General features: G+C 37.5%; 1 protein-coding gene across 4 annotated transcripts in view; it reads left to right on the top strand.

The window, feature by feature from the left end:
* The first annotated feature begins 206 nt into the window (after positions 1 to 206).
* The window catches only part of PFKP (phosphofructokinase, platelet), a 45,012-nt gene continuing 25,554 nt past the window's right edge, over positions 207 to 19,664 (top strand). For 3 of the 4 annotated variants that reach the window (XM_062621544.1, XM_062621541.1, XM_062621542.1), the window contains exons 1-5: positions 207 to 306; positions 437 to 641; positions 9,632 to 9,705; positions 16,415 to 16,492; positions 17,891 to 18,080. In XM_062621544.1, the coding sequence (XP_062477528.1) occupies positions 557 to 641; positions 9,632 to 9,705; positions 16,415 to 16,492; positions 17,891 to 18,080 (427 nt within the window). In that variant the 5' untranslated portion in view covers positions 207 to 306; positions 437 to 556. Of the gene's footprint in view, positions 307 to 328; positions 642 to 9,631; positions 9,706 to 16,414; positions 16,493 to 17,890; positions 18,081 to 19,664 lie in introns of those variants that run through there. The other variant, XM_062621543.1, reaches the window with a different exon arrangement.

Genomic DNA, 19,664 nt, shown 5'->3' on the forward strand with positions numbered 1-19,664 from the left:
GCAGGGACCCCCGCCCCCCACCTGCAGCCCCGCCCTCCACCTCTCCGTCAGCCTCGCGTTACCCCCTCCCCACCTGCCAGCGCTCTCAGACCGCAACTGCGCGGCCACGGCCACGGCCACGCCCGCCGCAAAGGCCGCCGCATCTCGCCTTCCCATTGGCGGCCTGGCCCGCCCGTCAGCCGCCGCTCCCCGAGGGGGTGTCGGAGGGCGGTGTCGGACTGGGCTGTCAGCGGGAGCGGGGAGAGGAAGCGGCGGCGGGCACGGCGGGCACGGCGGGGAGGAGGCGGGAGGCTGGCTGGCTGCGATGTGAGGGCTGCGTCTCTCACCATCTTCCCTCCCTGTCCCGGTCTATTTCTCACTGCCGCTCTCTCCTCTCATATACCTGTGTGTAAACACGCACCTACACCTTTTTTTCTCGGCTTTTTTTTCCCTGCAGAGGCTAGATACTCGATCCGGCGGAGTGCGCGCGCCGGGTTAGTAGGGCAGACCCCCGCGGCTAGGGGCTCCCTCAGCGACCGCGCTCCGTCTCGCCCGGCGGTGCCGCCACCACAGCGCCATGGATCACCAACCGAAGTTCTTCGAGAACCTCTCAGGCACCGGGAAAGCCATAGGGGTGCTGACCAGCGGCGGTGATGCCCAAGGTAGCTGCTCACGCCGTTCGCGCGGGGAAGACGAGGGGAAGGAGCCGCGGAAGGAGAGGCAGAAGATAGGGGAGGGGGAAGAAACCATGGATACTGTGGGGATTGGGGGCAGGGGAAAGGCACGGTGAGGAGTCCCTAGGGGATGGTGTGAGGGAGGCTGGGGAAGGAGCCGGTGGGGGTAGCAGTGCCGGAGACAAGGGAGCAGGAAGCATGGGCTGCTCTGGCGTGGCTGCGGCGGGAAGCCACGCCGGTAGGGGCACGTGGGGGTGGTGGATGGAGAGGGCGTCTGGGAGTGGGACACAGGAGATTGCCGTGATCCTGTTCCTTTTACTGTGCTGGCCTTCTAGCTGTCTCTCTAAGTAAGAGCATTTAAGAGATAAACTACTTTTGTGCGGCCTGGGCGCCTGAGCTGCGACCATGCCCTCATCCTTCCTCTCTCACACATTTCCTCTGCGCCTGCCTTGTAGGGGAGAAGGTAGAAGCCGTCCGATAACTTTTACAACCAAAATGTCTTCACTCCGCGTGAGATGGAGGGGAGAGGAGGGAGAGAGGCCGTGCTGCCCTGCACGGCGGTGGGAGGCTGGCTGCGCTGCTGGGGCCGTGCCAGTCCTCGCCTCATCTGCTTTTCACTTCTTGTTGGTACCAGAACACTTATGTTCTTAACAGTGATTTAGAACGTTCAGATGGTAGTGTACACTCTACCCCCGTAGGAGTCTGTTGGAAACGTGCTTCACCTCCTTAAATATCTTCACGCATAGAGGCAGTGCTTGCTGCAGGGCAGGACGCACAAAAGACCTGTAGATGTTAGAGGGAAAGGAAAGAGGCTTAATCCCGATATACTTAGTCATAAAGTCGTTTTCTTACACTTTAATTTCCCCTTTTCTACCAGAAAATATCATATATGTTAATAGCTTGAAGTTTCAGTTAATTAAGATTTAAAATATGCGGTACTCCATGCTATTTGAGAGGACTTTTGCTCTGTTTTTGCCAGGAGAGTTGTTTAGTGATGATTTTTTTTAGCTAACCCTAAGCATTTCCTTAAATGACGATTTTTTTTCTTTTTAGTTATTTTTTTTTTTTTTTGCCGGGAATGTCTTGAAAGTACCTTCACTTAAATAAGAAACAGCACTCTTAGTCGCGTTTCTGAACAGAATGGGGGCATGGGGAAGCCTCTCTTTTTTTTGTCTGGGCTTGGTACTTAATGACCAGTTTTCCCAGCTTTCTACGCGCGGACGTGCAGAGACCAGCCTGCATCCGTGGCTGGGGCGTTCTGCCCGCTTTCCCGGGCGCAGGCAGCTTCCTCTCCTCCTCTCGCTTCGCAGCGCGTCCATGCGGGTGGTGTAAGCCTGCATGGACCAGTGTCTCCACGCGCCCTCCCCACCGCCGGTGTGTACGTGATCCACCGCGAGTCGCTGCAGATTCCGCCTCCTTGCGTCATCTGGGCTGGGAGAAGCATCCTCCCTCCCTCTGACCGCAGGAATAACGGGGAGCCCCGGGGTTTACCTGAGATTATCTGAAATTTAATCAGGGGTGGAAAGGATTTAGTAGCAATCGGAGAGGAAAACGCTACACTTCCGGAGAAAAAGCAAATTGACTCCTCTAAATGGCTTCTCTTTTGCCCCTCAGTGGGTTTGCACTTGTTTGAGTTTTATCCACAGTGTCATCAGTTCCACTGCTAAACGATTCTAGGAGGGACCATGAATCAAGTCATCCCTGATTCAATTGTCTGGTCCCCAAATCGCCATTTTAATTTTAAAGTGAGACAGAGCTTTGCCTGAAGCAGCAGTAGCATGTTCAGCAAGAGACTGAACCCTGCCACTTACTTCCGCGTGGCTGGAGATTATATAATGCAGCAGCAGATGTATCTCTTTATGAAGTATTAATCTGCACTACATGAATTAAAGCATTTAAAGGACTTGTAGAATCCATGGGTGACACCTAGATTTTATTTATATGGCAGATGCTGCTGGAGCACATTTACGTGGAGGCATAAAAAGTGACAGCTGGTGAAAGTTGTTCTGAGGAGTGAGGTTGTCACAAAGACCAAAGTAAACTGGATGCCTTCCATGTTGTTTTGCAGGCAGTGGTGTTGTCCTGACTTAGAAGAACAAGGAAAAAAAAAAAAAAGCCAAAACAAAACCTGGATAATTTCAACTGAATGATGCAACACAATTGAGGTTCATAACCCTTATGATCCTGGTAACAGTGTAGATGTGTAAAATGCACATCAAGTCTATTTGCATGCTAGGTTAGGAGTTAAACAAGGGACAGGGTGAGTCATGCCCTGTCAAGGTCATTTGCGTTCTGAAGGGCAAATGTTCAAGAGAAGTGAAGTTCTGAAGTATAAGCAGAAGGGCATATGTTGCTATTGTAGAGCTGTTCAAGCAAATTGGAGGTGAGGCAAAACTACTAATACTGAAGTAGGCAAAAAAAGTACTAACACTAAAAAAAGTTCCAGTCTCCTGTGTTTTTTTTGGAGGGAGGTGGGTGTGGATTTGTTGGTTTTGTTTTTTTTTTTTTTTCATTTGGTTTGTTTTTGTTAGGGTTTTCTTTTAGTTAGACACTAGAAATTCTCAGAATATCTGTAATGCAAACTAAGCTCACAGGAAATTGAGTGGAATGAACACTTATTAGTGTTTCAGTAAACACATGATTTTCACATGAGCAGGTGCCTTGATTTAGATTTGGCTGCAAATCTCAACCCAGAAAAATATGCTTGAATCTGTTTTGAAATAAAGTTGTTACCTTTGCTGTTACTGTACTTATTAATAATTTAGAAGTAGCATTATGTAAATTACACAAGTCTTTCTATTTATTGGACATGTTATGTTTTAAATTACTTCCTGACATCTGTGGTATTTCCTTGAAAGGGTTTTTTGTTTTAGCTTTTCACTACCTGTGGAATATTAAAGACTGTAGAATGTGTATATGTTATACTGGAACTATTATGGTTTAGTCACTGTATTTTAAACAGGTATATTCTTCTGTTTGGTGGAGTTGAAGAATTTATCACTGACTTATTTAACTGGAAGAAAAAGATTTGCATTTTGTACATTTAACATATATAAATACTAAACTTGTCAGTCCAACACTTCAGCTAGCCAGCTCTTAAATTGTGAGCTAAACCAGGTAATTTTAACCATAATCACAGTACCTTGAGAGGCAAAAGAAGCTGACAGTTGATTCTCAAGATTTATGGGTTCAATTTCTGGACTATTTCTAGATTGTAGTGATTGCAGCTCAGAAAGGTAGAGTAATAAATGGGTTTTAAGTCATGCTTCTGCTTTCAGTGTGTGGGACTCTGGCCATAGTCTGCTTCTGGTCATGAAGTACATTGGGTGTATTTTGTGCGGGTTACCAGTGGCTGCCATAGACAATTTTTGCTGCCATAGGTCACTTTTATTTTCATTTCACCTCTGATCAGACTGCTTGTTCTAGGATTGTGATAGGTATGGCTCAGCAGCAGGAGCAGTGTCATCTGAAAACTGCTGCCAACAGGTGATTGTGCTATTGAGGAATGATGTGCTTGTGGCTACTTTGAGCTACTGCCCAATTTAGTGGCTCAAGATTACTGTCTTTGAATGTGACCATGTTACTTTTGAGAGAAACTCAAAGATTTAGTGTTCTGGAAGACAGCATAAAGGACCTATGGATTGTGTGATAATGGTCTGGGATACCATAGACCATGACTGTTGAAGTAAAGATTTACATATCTCTAAGTTTGAATCATTACAGGCTTCCCAACATTTCGAGGCATATTTAATATAGTAGTGTAGATGTACTACTCTTGTCCTGAAAATTTACATTGGACAAAGAAATCTTGCCATTGAACAGATAATAGAAATCCACTCCTGGAGCAAGTACTGAGATTAGAAACAACTAAAAAGAAGCCTATAGCCTCTTGTATTCCACATTTTAGAGTACCACAGACCATGACTGTGGAAGCAAAGAGTTATGTATACTTCTGTTGAACCATTACAGACTTCTGAGGAACATGACATTTAATATAGTAGTGAAGGCGTACTGATCTTGACTTGCTAGCAAATGATGGAAAAAGAAATTTACCAATGGACAAAGAAATTGGACAAAAAAAAATAAATGGACAAGAAATAAAAACCCCACTCCTTTTGTGCCATTCAGATTACAGAGTTTATTTAACTTCGGTAATTTGAAGATAGTGTCAAGGAGTTTTGAATTCTAAAGGCACTTTTTCCAGATAAGAGTGTGTGTTTGTATAGACATCTATATGAAATACATATACATGTGTGTTCATATATATAGTAGTATAATTTGTATGTAGACTTGAGGGAGGAATGTAGATGTTAATGGATAAGTGTAACTATTTTGATGAATTTAATATTTTGGAAGAAGTGCTTCTATAGTTAGTGGATTCTATGGTTGAAACGAATCTCAAGATTTACTTATATCTTGAAGGAGGAGATACATATGTAGATATGTAATTCTATTGTATATATTCAGCAGAATGCTCTGATCTTGTACAGTGTTACTGCTTAGAAAAATTGTATTTTCTTCAGGTATCTAGAATCGTTGTTATATGCAATAAAATATTAGGTAATCAAAAGCAAATTAAACCCAAATTGAAACAAACCCCAAATTGTTTTCTTAATTATTTGTTCTTGTGTTTGACTGCTTCTTCTTATCTTTCTTTTTGATGGTTATATGCTCGTACAAAATTACTGCTGTATCTATGTATCTATCCATTTGCATACTTGAATGAAGTCTTTGTAGTTATTAATGTTTAGACATTTTGCTTAGTTTGTGTGTTTTGCTAAATAGTCTTTTAAATCTGGGTCTTTATTCCGGATAGCACTTAAACATACGTACTAAGTCATTACCATGCATTAAAGCCAATGTTTATCTTTAAAATTGGTGGTACTTAAGTGTTTCTTGATGCTTGTCCAAGATGCATAGTTGTGATTTTTCTTTTATATGGTTAGTATTACGGTTATTTAAAGGCCTGTCTAGCTGACTGAAGTGAGGCAAACTTGGCTTCAACATAAAGTAGTGTAGCGTGTCCTCTGTTGTGGTGGCGCATATGTATGTTGAACAGGATGTAAGTGCAGGAGAGCAATACTTTTGGGGGAAGGGGGTGCCTTTCAAATAATTCAGATTTCTGCAGAATTGTTTATAGCCCTGCTATTAAATTATTGCTTTCAAAGGCAATTGAGTAGACAATACCAAGAAGGACAGTAAATCAACTCTTTAATTCAGACATTGTATAAAGCCATGTTGGTAGTTGCAGTTTAGTTAATCTTTGCTGAGTACAAAAGAGCAAAATAAATCTTTTTTGCTGTCAAAGGCTTTAATGCAAAAGCAAGTGGTAATTCTGGAAAATTTTAAATAGTTCTTACATTAGTAAAAAATACTGGTTTTACTCGTGGCTTTCTTTTGAAGCTGCTATTCTAATCCTATGTTTATCAGGCTATATTTATTATTCAGGACTAAATCCATGGTTAACCCAGTAAATCTCTTTTTTAGTAATAAGCATATAATTACAATAGTATTGGTGAATTACCATAATAACTATGAAATGTAAGACTCCACAAATAATCAAATACAACAGTATTTTGTTAGACAAGTTCTGCAGAGACTTCATGAAATTTTCTGTCTTCACATACTTGAATCACTGCAAGTAGTGTATTCAGATTTAGATAGCCAACATACAGAAATCTAAAACTTCAGTGCTCTGTGTTTTGTAAATATCAAATGATAACATTCTCCAGTCCTCAGCCATTCTGAAATGTAAGCCACTTCTTTAGGAACTTGCCAATAGACACCCAAGTCATTTTTCTGTATAAAGAGATAAAATATACATTGACAAATAATAATAAAATGTATGTTGCATAAACTGGTAAAGTTAAACTGGTGCTACTGATAAGATGCGCTCTTAATATGTGCTTCTTTTGTTTCCTGAGCTTTTGCTCTTTTTTGCAGCAGGTAAATTATGAATTTTACCAAATCTTCATGTAAGATACATGGGAACTGGAAAGTATTCACTAAGAAAATATGTCTGTATTATGAATATATTCATATGGAAAAAAATAATGGATTTGTCATATTGAGAAATAAATGCTTTCATTCTGCATTCATGCTTCTCTGTTTGGAAGAAGTATGAATGTTGAGCTAAATCAGCCATTAAAGGCTAATTTATGCATAACAAAGGTATGGCAGATCTGGAGAATTTGTGATGAGAGCAGAATAAGTATCCTTCTTTAAAATACTGAGAGTTGCATGCTAAAGATAAAAACGTAGGGTACATAGCCAATAAAGTGGAAATGCGAGCAAGAGCAAATAAAAGACAAGTATGTATGTTGGTAGACATGGATGTTTAGTGTCTTCCTGTTATTTTAAGTACTTACTTTTGCTGACAAATCTATTCTGCTTTAATGTGTTTGGATCATAGATGCTTTTTCTTTATTCTAATTAGATACTTGGAATACAGAGACTACTGCTGAACGAGACACTGGAGTCATTATAACTGAACATATGTTAGATACCTGGCACAGTCTTGATGTTTATTCTCAGATGACAAACATGAGAGCTGACAAAGCTGAACTTCAGGAGCAGAAGGCTTTTAAAAGGGCAGTTCTTAGTAGTACTTTTTCCTTTCAGAAAATGTTCATTAGCTGCTTTTGGAGAATTCTGCAGCCAAATAGGTAATATAAAATGTTTTTCTTATCTGTAAAAAGATCTTCTTCCACAAATGACAGTGCCCCCCCAAGAAAAACAAAAAAAAAACCAAAAACAACCCCAAACAAAAATAACAATCCAAGCAAAACCCAAGCAATAAACTACCAAAACACCTTCCTACCAACCCCACCGCTAAAAAAAAACAACAAACCTCTTGCACATGTTGTGCATTAATAGAAGGCCTTGGGCGATATGATTTAGTGTAAGCTGTCCCTGCCCACGGCAGGGGGGTTGGAACTAGATGATCTTAAGGTCCTTTCCAACCCTAATTATTCTATGATTCTATTCTATGACAGGACAAGGGGTAATGGGTTAAAATTTAAGCAGGGAATGTTTAGATTGGATATAAGGAGTAAGCTCTATACTGTAAGGGTGGTGAGGCACTGGAATGGGTTGCCCAGGGAAGTTGTGAATGCTCCATCCCTGGTGGTGTTCAAGGCCAGGTTGGACAGAGCCTTACGTGGCGTGGTTTAGTGTGAGGTGTCCCTGCCCATGGCAGGGGGTTGGAACTAGATGATCTTAAGGTCCTTTCCAACCCTAACTATTCTATGATTCTATTCTAAGCAATCTGTGGCCTTTATTGATGGGAGTAGCTTATGCTTATGCCTTGTGTTTGAGGAAAATGGCAGTACAGTGAAGAATTGTCAGTTTTTTAAAGTTAAAGGACTTTGCAAGGAACAGCATGTGTGAGAGGTGAGGGTGTTCATTTTGTTACAAAAACTGTTTCGCTGAGGAGATAAATTCACTCTGTGTAATAGGTTTGTTTTGATCTGAGACTCAGCATGCTTTCTTTTCAGTACAGCCTGTCAGATGAGATGAGATTTTTCTGTTTTAACTTGGCATCATCTAATTCATTGTCCAGTGCTGTGCTTTTAGCTCTCTTGGCATTTGAAAACTTTCCAGCTCTGCCATAAGGCTGACTCTTTCTCAGAGAATTCTAGCTGTTATTTGCTGATGTGAAAACGCTGTTACTCATGATTTTAATCTTAAGTGATGTCTATACAAACAGCAAAACAACTTTTGATTTTGGAGAATTTCATCTTTTGCATTGAGCAACTTCAGGGACTTTTTGTTATGTTCCCAAAATAATAAATCTTTGGGTAAAGCTCAGTCTCATTCTTTATTCAGACAGATAAACTTTTATAGCTCAGTATTTTTTCTAATAATGGTTGATATTGTAGGAATAGATCTTTATGGCTTACTGTGCTATGGATTTATATACTGTAGTTACAGACTTGTATCTCCAGATAGGTGAACACTTAACACCTATGTTGAACAGCAGTGCTGACCTACTACTTTACTGTTAAGTGCAACAGATTTGGAGAATTGGTATTGGCCTAATATGTTGGATTGTCATGTTTCTGGCATCTCTTTTCAACTCATGTGCCAAGGCTGTTTCTTTTGGTGTAGCTCAACTACTGTTTCTGTCCTCATCCTTTGCATAATCTCTTGTGTCTGTTTAAGTGGTATGGGAGGAATTAGTTTATTACTTTTGAAAACTTCCTGAATAGTAAGGTAATACAATATTGGAAGGGATGAGTTGTAACACAAATTCATTTGACCCATGTAGGGGGGACCAGTAGAACTTCCATTGTTGCTCAGAAGATTTAAGTGTTCGAGCACTGGACTCAACTGGAAGATTTTACAGGAGTTTAATGTCAGATGTCTGTAAGCAGGGAATTCCCATTTGAGCTTGCACTTCTGGGAAGTAAAGTGGCATTTAGATCCTTTCTGTCAAATAAGTCCATGAAGCATTTCTTGTTTTAATGGTTTGCTGCTACTTCAGTCTTTTTAAGTGGGCACCTGTCTGTCAGTTTTGTCTGTGTTCTCCACAAAATACTGTATATGCACCTGTGTTACTTTGGAAAGTCTAGAAAAAAGAACTGTTACAGTCTAAATTCTTTGAAGAAGCTGAATTTTAACTTGTTCAACATTTTAAATTTTAGATAGAAAACCTATCATTATTGTGAAATAAATTTATTTTCTCTTTCTGGTTTGGTAGCTGTTACTTTTAGCAGCAATTTAGTGTCTGATTAGCATACATACTGGCATTCACATAATTATTGTAACAAAGCAAATAGTTCTGCTCTCTTCATGGTCTGATTGCACTGTCATTAAGCAAATTTCTGTTTTGATAGGTGCTGATAATTGTCTCTAGGAATGAATGCTTCAATTTTATTTTAAAGACGTTAAAAATTTACATTATACAAAAAAACCCCACAACCCTCCAACAAACCCTGATAACCTGTAACAATGTGATTTTGCTTTTTTCTTCCTAGGTATGAATGCCGCTGTGCGCGCAGTAGTACGTATGGGGATCTATGTAAAAGCCAAAGTGTATTTTGTTTATGAGGTTAGTTTCTGTTTTATTCATTCTTAATTTGTTTAATGACTATACTCGAGTTTTTGTGGGAACCTCATGGAAAATGAATAGTATAAAATAAAAAATTTTGTACGTCATTTAATCATATCCCTGTTTTATTTCATTTTTTTATTTTTGTCGAAAGTAATTTTCATGAGATACGCTAAAACTATTTCATTTAAAAGCATTTTTTTTAGTAAATGGAATTCTTCATGTGCCACCAGAAGCTCGGAAATACTAAGAAAACAAGAGGTGGTTGTTAACCAGCAGTGAGCTATTTACATGTGTACTTGTTAGATGTACTTTATAAATACCTTCTGAAATCTAGTTAAACTTCTAATTCCTAACCCTCTGACTTTCCCCCAGTATATCTTCCTAGGGTATGGTAAGGATGTGCCATCATCCTTGTTTCACAAATTACATAACTTGATCAAAACCAAGAGTACTGCTGGGCTGGTGCCATCTTTCCTGTATTATAGTTAGCAAGTTGTAACTGAAAAAACTCCAACCAACAAACAAAAAAGACCACACCAAAAAAACTGCCCCCAAATTTTGTGGTTGAAGCTTATCACTGTATGTGCATGAAGATTGTTAATTTCTGTAACTTGATAAGAAGAAATAAGATGAGTTTAATGTAAATGCCAAAATAATGTATGAATGTATGTCTTACTGGAAGACTAAGTTATAGTTAGACTGCCACATGAGGGAAACCTTCAGTTTTTTATAAATTTTGCAGATTAAACAATACAGTAAGTAACAGAGCAGGAAGTCATTCTGTTCAGAAGGTAATTCCTGTAGAATTCCTCAGAAGTTTGAGGTGATTACAAATCATAATAAACATTCAATATTGGGCAAAACATGGTAGGCAATATTCCTACCAAAATGCAATTTTAATGTTTACTGTAAAAATACAGAGTACTGGAATTCATCTAAATGCTAAGGAAGTACATTGGGTTTAGTTTTGAGCATGCAAAATACACAATTCACCTTTAAAAGACAATTTATTCATTTTCTTTCAGTGTCCACTTATTCTTATAGTTCCTTTACTAAAGAGATGCAAAGTAAATTGAAATGCAAATAAGCAGAGTGCTGTGCTCCAAAATTCTTTTGTACTACTACAGTGCTGCAGCAAGTAGTTCTGAATACTTAGTGTGTACTAATTATGTGGCCAATCTCTAGGGTTTCTTCAGTGTGTTCAGCTGTTTTTCAGGCTTGCTGAAATGGGTCAGATACTTGTGTTGAAAGGAGGGGTTTTTGGTTTTCTCTAAAGGCCAGGTTTGTTTGTTTGTTTTTTAAATGATGTTTAAGTTAAGAATTACAGTATTTGTAGTTCATTTTACGGTATGTTTACTTTTGTCACCTTTTAAAAACTGTTTTCTATCACAGAGTGTATTCAGTGATAAATTCCTAGAGAAATCTAGATATTTCTGTTTTCCAAACTTGCAGTGTTTAATTTATCGTGTTCCTTTGTTAAATGCTAGGGTTTGCCAATGTGAAGTCACAGGTACTTAGAGTCATAGAATAATAGAACAGTTAGGGTTGGAAAGGACCTTAAGATCATCAAGGTCTAACCCGCCTGCCATGGGCAGGGACACCTCACACAGCCATGTCACCCAAGGCTCTGTCCAACCTGGCCTTAAACACCACCAGGAGTGGAGCATTCACAACTTTCTTCTGCTTTACTTGAGAAGGAAAGAGGGTTATAAAAATCAAGTCAGTGTTGGAGTTCTGAGTTTCCAGTATGTATTGTCATTCTTCATTATAACAGCGTAGCCTGGGAGAAAAATGCACATTTCCCTGTAAGTATGAGTAATAGCTCTGAAAGAGATCTTTGCCCCTAGATTAGTCCATTTGGTTTTGTTGCAGGAAGTTCCGAATGCTAAGTTTTTTTCTCTCTGACTTTGTGTTAATTAAAATATGAAGTCATTTTTCTTTCACAATGCACATAAGTACTTCAGAGAAACACTTGCAAGTTTTGGAATGAAAGAACTTTAATTTCAGCACTTTGAGATGCAGGTGACAAGTGTAGAGGAAGGTAAAAATCTTAGGGTAAGGCTTACCACTAATGATCCTTATTAATAAGATTTTGCATAATGTATAAAGAAATACATTTTTGTATATACTTGAAGTTATTTTATTTAATACTTCCAGTAAAGTTCTTCTAAATTAGTTTATGAAATGCCACTTCAGTGTGTTAAGCAATGAGAGTAGTATATTTTTAGCCTACGTTATCAGTAGGCAGTTTAAGTAGACATAGGTGTGATACTTGCATTGAAGCTGCTTTGAAAAAGTGAAGAAAAATCCTGAAGTGACTACATCTGAAAGGTGAAAAACTTTGTATTGTTGGAGCCAAAAATGGAGTTGAATGTCTCAGCCTTTTCAAGCCTACTTTGCTGTAGTTGTTATACGCTCTTTTTCTCCTGTGACTTTCTCTGTCATTTTTTTGTACTGTAAACCCATCTGTCTTCTACAGTTGTGGCTAAAACTAGCTCCATATTCTAAGTCAAATGATAAATCTATTTTTCTTTTGTTTCCTAACTCCGTTTTGCTTCATTTTTTAATAAGAGTACCAAGATAAATAAATAGTAATTTGCAATAAACTAGATATAAGTAATTTTATTGCCTTTTATAAGATGGGTTTACCAAGCCTGGAGAAAGAAATGGTCAGAAATTGGAATTGGACAATACTTTGATACCTAAAAGAAAAACAAAACAAAGCCGCATGTCAAAATTAAAATGATAAAATCATTTATATAAATACTATAAATCATTATAGTCATATACAATTTATATAGTTTATATAAAAACTATACTTTTATATAAATTAAGAAATATTATAAAATTGAAAAGAACTTATGTGTCTTAACTCAGTGAAATTAGCAGATTTGAAAATTTTGCTGTTTATTTGTGGAAACAGTGCTTACTCTTGCCCTTGTTTCATATTTTAATCATGCTATCATGTTTCAGTATATAAACAGTCTGTAGTCACCCTGACTGACTAGCATCACAGCACAGGGTTCCTCAAAACTTTCTCAATCTGAATTAAAATTTGAATATCCGTGGACTTAATTTTACTCATGCTGTGAATATCTAAGAGGTAAAAGTACATGTAAAAATACAAGGCTGTGCTAGGAGGTTAGTTGATTTTTTTTCAGTAGCAGAAGTGACTTGGTGTTTGTATTTTTTTTTATTTTTAATTGAGAATGAAAAGAAAAAGTGATGCCTCTCTTTTTATGATAATTCATTTTAGAAACTGCAGTCTTAAGTATGTATACCCTGCACTTTTTGCAGGATTGAAGCACATAGTTCCCAGTGGATGCGTGCTCCTGCTACTAAGCTATGGACCTTTTAGATTCTTCATCTTGATTAAGAGTCTTTTTCTCAAGAGGCCAGCATTGGAAATGCAATGGTACAGCAGTCATGGATGTCTGTGAGGAAAACTTCATCTTTTATGTGGTGATTTGTGCACTGAGTGATGCTAGTATTTTATGTTGTCAAGCAATAACTAAAAAAGCTCAGTAAGTAAACTTAACTGTTAAAGCCCCAAATGCCCCACATATATCATACCAGAAGGCAGATTGTTCTTCTTGGAAAGCTTTAGCATTAAACAGTGTATATATGTATGTATCCTGTGAACATACGACCTGCAGAGATTTCCTCTTCTTCATCTTTTGAATATTCAGATTTGGGTAGGGGAAGGAATAAGCATAAAATGGAGTTGATCCTCACATACAGAGCTTGCTGTGTTTTAGACAGTTTACTTTCTTCAATTCTAGCCCCAAAATGTTAGTATCTTAGTATCCACGCTGCTATTTTTAGAATGTAAATCGACAGGTTCACACCTTCTTTTTACTAAGATGTGTATTCATATCTGTCAGTAATTTTCAGTTGCCAGACAACTGTGTTGAACTATTTGATAAAATATTTCAAGTTAAATTCCACCTTTAGAATGGATTGCCCAGTCCTCAAGCTAGCATCAGTGTGTAAATAACTAAAAATGATAAATGGTAATTGTGATAATTGTTAATACTTCCATTATAATTAGTCATCTTTCCCAGCACTAACCCCACATAGCTTTTCTGCAGAGCTGTTCTAATTCTATGGCTTTTGTCTCTCTTAAGGTATAAAAGAACAGTGTGGAAATTCTAGCTACATTGTAGATATTTAGTTGACATACACTACTTGGAAAACAGAACTGTTAGCAAAAGCTAATGTAACAGTTAAAATTGATCAGACCTGTTCCAAAAGCTTCCTGTCGTTACCTTGTTGTGAAAGGCATTGCTAATACAACCCCTATTCTCACTTCTCTTCACAGAGAAAGTAGAACCATTGTGGACTCCTAACCAGATGCATGAGTTCTTTCTGCTTTAAAGATGTGTGGTGCAGGAGTCGGTCATAGCTTGTCCTTAGCCTAGCTATAAAGTATATAAAATAATCTTATAGCCAGTTTCAAATATTAGTTTATCCATTTGCTTTTCCCTGTTGTTAGGCTTGTTAATAAAATATGAATTAGAAATTTTCATCTATGAGTCTCATGATATGTAGGCAATTATTTGTATATTTCCTGTATATAATACTTTCTTGGACACATTTTCTTCATTTTTCCTTTGAAGTAAAAATGAAAGGTGAATAGCTGGAGCAAATATGTGCGCTATATATGTTTTTGTCAGCTTGTCGTGCAGCTTACTATATGGGTAGTGTTACAAACTGAGTTAGGATGCAACATCACGCTGTTCTTTCAGGATTTGTTGCCTATGAATCTTTGTGTTATTGTAGTTGCTAATAGGAACACCAGTAGAAAAAGCTTTAAATTCATTGCTGAGTGATATAGGGAGTACTGGATACTTTGCTTTAAAAAAACTCCAACAAAACAGCAAAGCTGTGATAAGTGAACTTGGTAATTTATCAGCATTCATCAACCACAGTTGGATCCACTGGAGTGTTTCTGTCTGAAGATCTTTACACTTTATCTGAGAAAATGATTTTATTTTATTTTGTTGACTCGATATGTAGGTCAAGCATTCTCTTTTCTCTAACTTACTCTAATTTTGATGGAATTATGCAAATGTCTTGGCTTCAAGTCATTGTGTGTATACATTAGTATACAAGACTGTGTATACATTAGATACATATCAGAGTTGTCTCAAGAGCATGCAAAATATTAAAAAGATTTATCAAATGACAGAGATTAGAGACAGGTCATTTTCCATCTAGGTGTGTCTTTACTATGACTTGATCATCTTGTATGTAATTTCATTAGTCAAGTCTCACTGAGCAGGAACTTTAATGCTTTCCCCTTGAAATCTGTACTAGAATCCTAAAAAGCTTAATTTGAGTAACTCGTACTTTCCCTGAGTCCACATTATATTCTTATCCTATCATGCTAGTGAGGGACTCCAACTATGATACGGTATTCATTTAATATATATGGCTTTTTGAGCCAGTGTAGGTTTAGTACATTCCCAAGTTACTACTTACTGGATAAAATCTACATATACTCAGGGTTGTGCCAAAGTAAGGGTCTCCAGTTTATAATGTCAGTTTTTCTGTCTTCTAAACTCCCTTCTGTTTCTAGTTCCACCTGATACGTTCTTCGGAACCCTAAAACTAAATATGTACAGTCTTGCAAGAACTGAAGAAAGGTTAACAAAACTGTTCCTCAATGTTATTACCTGTGTGTGCACATAATCTAAAAATGGAGACATAAACTTTGTTTATTTTTCTTTAGTGGTATCTTGTTTGTTTTCTTTAACCTCCCATGTTGGGTTATTTCCATTTGGATTTAAATAAATGTCAAACAGTTGAATGGTAACTCCAGTTTTATTCTGGTTTCTTTATCAATTAGTTTTTTCCAAGTTAGAGCTTTGCCGTATTTTCTTTTTTTTTTTGAATCAGTGTTTACAATACCGCCTAATGGAAAAGAATCAGTAATTGTCGGTATCTTTCTGCTAGTATTTGTGCAGAGGGTTAATAAAATCAGGCATAACAAAGCCCCTCAACTGCTCACTCGATAGTTTTCCATTTTTCAGCTAAGTGTAGTTCTTTCCATGTTACAGCATGCATTGGTTTCTGAAGACTATTTGAGATAAGGTATTAAGGAGTTCTTAAACGCATCACTAAAATTCTGTTTTTCTACTAAATTTCTCTCAGTGATCTATTGTATAATTGCATTGAAAAAAAAATCATGTGAACTGATTTCTTCCTCATTTATGAAAAATAATTTAGTTGTTGCAGTTTATTTTGTTTTGCTTGTACTTACCTTGGGGGGGAAAAGTGTACGAAGTGTTACATAGGTAAATTTTTCCTAAGGTTGTTACCACAGGCTGAAAGTTGTGTTTTTAGGAAGCATGTTTTATAATGCTTTTCTTCCATCTTTGTAGTTTTTCAGAAATGACTGTTTATTCATAAGAAAGGAGAAATCCAATGTCATTCTAGTTCATAAAGTGTTATCTGTGTAAATTATTAACTTTATCTTCAAGTTTTCTTCAGAAACAATAGTTTAGGAAAAGGGTTTGGCTCCACCCCCCCCCCCCCCAGTGTGATACCTGCTTGAATGTTGTTGCATTTAAATTGAGTAATTTTTTATTCAGTGGATTTAATTACTTAAAATTGCATTAAAATATACAAGGTGAGTATTACTGCAGTGGAAATGTTACACAAGTTTTCAAATCAGACTTCTGAAATACTTTTTCTCTTTCAGGGTTACCAGGGAATGGTTGATGGAGGTGACAATATTGTAGAAGTTTCATGGGAAAGTGTTTCAAGTATCTTGCAAGTGGTAAGTGTTAGGGGATAGGACCCAAACCCTCACTCTTAACACCAGGGAACGAAAATTCTAGACCCAGGCAACCACTGTAATTATGGATTTGAATTCTGTGATGACTGAGTGACCAGCACATACCACTTTTAGGCAGAGCCTGAATTCTACAATATGGATATTTGACGCTTTCTAAAGAGCTTTATGTGGTCTTTTATTTGGTGCACAGAAATAATCTTGAAAACCTTTGTGCTAGATTTTCAACAGTGCATGTCATTAGCCTCCTGAAGCCATACTGACAAGCTTGTATTTAATAAAAAAGACATTATAGGGCCAAAGTATGAAACAGCTATTTTGTAAGGCAAGTGTTTTATTATGAAACCCTGCTGACTTTCTGTGTTAAGTGGATTTAGAATTATAGTAATGCATGTAGTAACAGTACAGTTTTCCAGAGCTCAGATAATACCAGTGACTTAGTACATTTATATTACAGTGTTCTGCAAGGTGGCTATTTGACTCTCTGTACATTTTACCTCAGCATGGTAATGTTGTTACCTCTTTCAGAGCAGATGCAGTGTTTGGCAAAGTGGCCTTACTGCTTGCCAGGCTTTCTGAAATCTACCTCTAGGTGAAGCGTGGGTTTCTTTGGAACTTTCTGTGAAGCTAGTATAATAAACATAAAGCAGTTGGAAGAGAGAAAAATAAGGGAAAAATAGACTTTTCCTGAGACTTGTTGTCTGAACGACATCAATGTAGAAGATGTGTGAATAACTTACTTTTAGCTAGGTGCTCAGCAATTTTCAGTGGTAGGGTGATTCAGTCTTTTTTGAAAATAAAACTTGATTTCTGGGAGAAGTTCCATAAATCACATTAATAACTACAGCAGATAATTAATAAACCAGGAAATTTAACATTACTCTGATCTGCAAGGTACTAAATATTGATGCAGTTCTTCCCACAGCTCTGTGGAATGACAGATGCTAATTTTGATAAGGATATGCCTTTTCTGTTATTGGTCATATGTCTTATAATATTTTTGGAAAAATGTCACACTTTGAAGCAAATTCACCTAATACTTAACTACTTTATATCATATCACTCTCACTGTTATCATCACGTGTAAGTAACAATTAGATCATTTATTAGCATGCTACTGAAATTAATCCCAAATAATTTAACATTTTCCTTCAAGAGTAGCTCTTTATCAGTCAGTTTTGAGTGTTTTCTCACTTTTTCCTGTTGTATATATCTGCTCCTGAGAACATAATTTCCCACGTTTGATAATTCCTTGATTTTCATTACTTGTTACTTTAAAATTGAAGATTGAGGTTACGCTGCAAGATCATGCATCATTAATATATCTTGAAAACATTAAAATACTGGATTATAAATTAAAACTGTTACGCTCCCTTTTTCTAGGGAGGTACAGTTATTGGTAGTGCACGCTGCAAATCCTTTCGTACCCGGGAGGGCCGCCTGCAGGCAGCCTACAACTTGGTTCAGAGAGGAATCACTAATCTTTGTGTTATTGGTGGAGATGGTAGCTTAACTGGTGCCAATCTGTTCCGTGAAGAGTGGAGTGGGCTTCTAGAAGAACTGGCACAGAAAGGTAAGTTTGCATTTAGACGCTATAGACTTCTAGTCCAATTTCCAAGGAAGTTATATACCTTAACTGTACATATAAAAACTATATCCAGAGCTTAAACTCAAATCAGATGCATACATTCTAGGAAATTACACGCTTCTTCATAAAGCAATAGTTTTTATTTCTGCACATCCTCTCTTACATACCATAAAGGTTCAAAAAGGCCAAATAAGTTACTGGGCAACAGTCTGTATGGCTTTTTTTCCCTTCATTATGAATCATTTTCAGGGTCTGAACTGTGAACGTTCTGCTTGAAAAGCCTTTTGCCCTCATATCTAAACTGAGATGGTAGTTCATTTTCCTCAAATGGCCACACACGTGGTTGTTACTATATTATGATTCCTGACTGTATGATGGTGTTTAAGATCAGAATATAAGTGGCTGTTGGTAAAAGTGCATCCCACCTAGTAGTTGTCTTTGATAGCATCCAAAAGCATGTATAGGGAAGAGTTAAAGAATAGGACAAGAATAAATAATGCTGTGTTAATGCTGTATGTTATTTATAATTTATAAATACTCTTGATAGATTCCATCCATTTCTGTCTTTGGAACTTCCTGAACCAGATGCTGTTAGCAGTCCTTAATGAATTTCTCTTCCATGAATGTATACAGTCTCTCTGAAAGCATACAGATTGTTGCTGAAAACATTGTGTGACAAGGAGTTCAACTTCATTGAATGATGAAGATTTTGAAGAATCTTCTGTTTATTTTGATCATTCTGGCTTCTAATATCATTTGATGTCCTATAATTTTTGTGCTAGAGCAAACAGTGATGATCAATCCTGATTCCTTTCTGCATGCCACTTGAGACTTTACAGCTGTCTTATTTTCCCTTCAGCATCTCTTTTTCTAGATGGAAGTCCTAGTTTGCTTAGTTGTTCCTTATATGTAAGTTCTATACCTTTGATCATCTTTGTTGCCCTTCTCTGAACCTTTTCCAGTTCTACCATGTCCTTCTTGAGGTGGGGAGGACCACAACTGCACCCAGTATTCAAGATGAGGGCAAACCATGGATCTACACAGTAGTATAATGATCTTTGTTTTGTTCTCTGTTCTTTTCCTAATATTTTCTAATATTTTGATTTTTTGACTGCTATTGAGCATTGAAGCTGATTTATTAATGAAAACAGCATTATTATATTATTATGCTGAAAATAGCATTTTTTTGTTTGTGCTGTTAGGGTGCATTTTTCATGTGCATTAGTTTACATTTGTCTGCAGTGAATTTCATCTGATATTTAGTGCTCACTGTGTCTTGCCAGTCTTCTTCATTTCTTCTCAGACACACCATACCTTTAGAATGCAAATAATTCGGTTTGATCGGTAAACTTTGGCACCTTACTGCTCATTCCCTTTTCTAGGTTATTGCTGAGTATATTGAACAGCGCAGATCCCTGTAGAACTCCATTGGTTACCTTTCTCAGATACAAGAACTTGCATTTGCTACTGCTCTCTGTTATCTTTTACCTTCTTTCACATTATTTATTCTATCAAAAGTCTTCTCTCTTATGCTATAGCTACTTAGTTTCCTCAAAATCCTTTGGTGAC

Source organism: Pezoporus occidentalis, unplaced genomic scaffold, assembly GCF_034315485.1.
Source record: "Pezoporus occidentalis ecotype Australia unplaced genomic scaffold, CSIRO_AGI_Poc_V1 ctg23, whole genome shotgun sequence".
NCBI classification, from domain to species: domain Eukaryota; kingdom Metazoa; phylum Chordata; class Aves; order Psittaciformes; family Psittacidae; genus Pezoporus; species Pezoporus occidentalis.